We start from the raw sequence: 2,402 nt of genomic DNA on the forward strand, positions 1-2,402 counted from the left end.
ACTCAGACTTCATCAGTTCTTTCTCTGGAGGTGGATATCATCTTTCATTGAGTCCTTCAAAATTGTCTTTGATCATTTTGTCATATATATGTACATATGTACACACACATATATAATATATATAATATATACATATATATCTTTTATGTCCTCAGAACTTAACATGTGCTTTATACATAACAACAACAAAAACAAAAACAGCAAGCATGTAGAGTTTTTAGGTTTGCATATCACTTTAGGAAAAAAACAACAAAACTTTACTTATTTATACATTAATGTTGAGGGCTGGACAAGAGTTTAAGAAAAAAAAAAAGAAAAGGAAAACAGTCTATGAAACAGAGGCCTGTACAGAAAAGAGGAGAAGACAGGTTATGAGGAAAGGAAAAAGATAGACACACACACATACACATACACACAAGATGAAGAAAGGTAGGCTGGCAATCAGGGTCAGGGCTCTTGGCTAGTTACCTGCTTCACGTAGGTTTCCAGCAGGTAATTTTTAAAGGCTGTGGGGTTTGCCCAAAGTTCAGCAGCATGTGTGTTCAATGGGCTGTCAATGTTGGGTTCTCCCATCAGGCTCTGGATATATAGCCGGATGGTCCTGACATCATACAGAGCTGACCACTTGTCCTTGAGGAAGTCCAAACAGATACTGCCTTGGGTGTCCACATTAGGATGGTAACAAGGTGTGACAAATTTCACAGTGGGAGCATTATATGGGTAGCCACTGGGGAATTCCAAGGAGAGTTTGTACCTTAGGTCTTCATATACTGTCCCAGCTGCCCCATGGATGGTCCCAAACCACTTGAAGAGATTGTGTGACTCTGGGAAGGCAGAAATTCCTTTGTCTCCAGACATCATTAGGGTCATCAATTCCTTCTGTAACCTCTTGCCCACGGACCGGCGGGCAGCGCTTGCCCCAGGCTCGGCCCCCGTAACGGCAGCGGCAGCGGCACTGGCAGCGGCCGGGTCGCGGTTCGGCGAGGCCATGGGGGACCGGAGATCTGCATATCACTTTCTAAATGTCTTGTTTTATCCTCACAATAACCCCAGGAGAGAGGTACTAATATTATCCTTTATTAACAGGTGAAGAAACTGAGGCATAGATAGGTTAAGTGACTTCCTAAGGGTCACACAATTAGAAATATCTGAGGCTGGATTTGAACTTAGGTCTTCCTAAATTTAGGTGTAGCACTCGATTCACTGTATCATCTAACTGCATCATAGTAGCAAGTAGTAAGTGCTTAATATTTCTGAAAATGAATTTCAAAAGTCTCATATTTCTTAATTAGAAAATTTTTACTCAAATAGATATGCTGTACTTAATAACATAAAATAACTTTGATATCTAAGTATGATATATCATTCTAATTTTTGACAAGTTCTAATCAATACTGTAACAACTGTTCTAGTATGGTATGCTTCATAAATACAAAAGTTTGTTATCCAATAATATATAATTACTTCAGTAAATTAAGAAACCTATATTTCTTGTATGTAATACAATAAAAGGTAATTCAGGAATATAACGTCACTTGAAATGTTAAATTAGTATTACATTGTTGATTTTAGTATATTTTAGCAAAGTGTATAGTGATACCAATGATAATCCAAAGCATTCTTTTTTTAATGAACTATCAAATTTATGATATTGAATTTAATCCACCAAATATTTATTGAATGCTTAGTATATGACCAATTTTATGAAGAACATGTAAGAAGTTTGATTTATGAGTTGAGGAGTTATACTTCCTTTACTTAATAGTACTTGTTAATAGTTGCTGATCAGTAACTTTAGAGTTTATTGATTAGGTAAAAAGTTGATAGGATGGAGAAGAGAAATAAAATCATGTCACATAAAGGACAGTTTAAAGAAATGTATATGTTTAGACAAAATTGGTAAGAAGGAATGAGACCGACATGGCTTGCCTTTTTGTCAAGTGTATTTGAAGACTTATTACAAAAATAAGGCATTAATTTTTCCCCCATTTTTTCCCCAGAGGGCAGGATCACAGACCAAATGAGAAGATGCCACAGAACAATTGATTTCATTTGATGTCAACGAAACCTTTACGATATTTTTAGCTATCCCCCAGGCAGAATGGACTGCCTTGGGAGACAGTGAGTTACTCCTCATTTGAGCTCTTTAATCAAAGCCTGGATGGTCCATTGTAAGATACATTGTACAGGGAATTATTTTTCAGGTAAGGATTAGATTAACTGTTCTCAGAGATTTTTTCTAACTTTAAGGTTCTGTGATTCTTTGAACTGAGTTATAAAAACAAATGGACCTTCCAAAAGTCCTTCCTGATGTTCTCAGCCTAAACTTCATATTATGCGTTCTCATTCCCAGAGTTTATATAATGAGCTCAAACAGTTCTAACAAACAACCAAAAAAGCAC

General features: G+C 36.5%; 1 protein-coding gene across 3 annotated transcripts; it reads right to left on the minus strand.

Moving 5' to 3' along the window:
* Positions 1–447: 447 nt before the first annotated feature.
* LOC114024610 (ubiquitin-conjugating enzyme E2 C-like) lies at positions 448–990 on the minus strand. 3 transcript variants are annotated; one of them, XM_027837656.1, is made up of 2 exons: positions 859–990; positions 448–771 (listed from the first exon to the last, which is right to left on the minus strand). In XM_027837656.1, exons 1-2 carry the CDS (start codon positions 988–990, stop codon positions 448–450), a joined length of 456 nt encoding a protein of 151 aa, XP_027693457.1. The 3 variants fall into 3 exon arrangements, with proteins under 3 accessions (XP_027693457.1, XP_027693456.1, XP_027693455.1); XM_027837655.1 differs by having other exon boundaries at positions 448–630; positions 694–990; XM_027837654.1 differs by having other exon boundaries at positions 448–990.
* Between the last annotated feature and the right edge of the window lie 1,412 nt (positions 991–2,402).

The sequence above is a fragment of the Vombatus ursinus genome, unplaced genomic scaffold (assembly GCF_900497805.2).
Source record: "Vombatus ursinus unplaced genomic scaffold, bare-nosed wombat genome assembly UNPS02014822.1, whole genome shotgun sequence".
Taxonomy (NCBI): Eukaryota; Metazoa; Chordata; class Mammalia; order Diprotodontia; family Vombatidae; genus Vombatus; species Vombatus ursinus.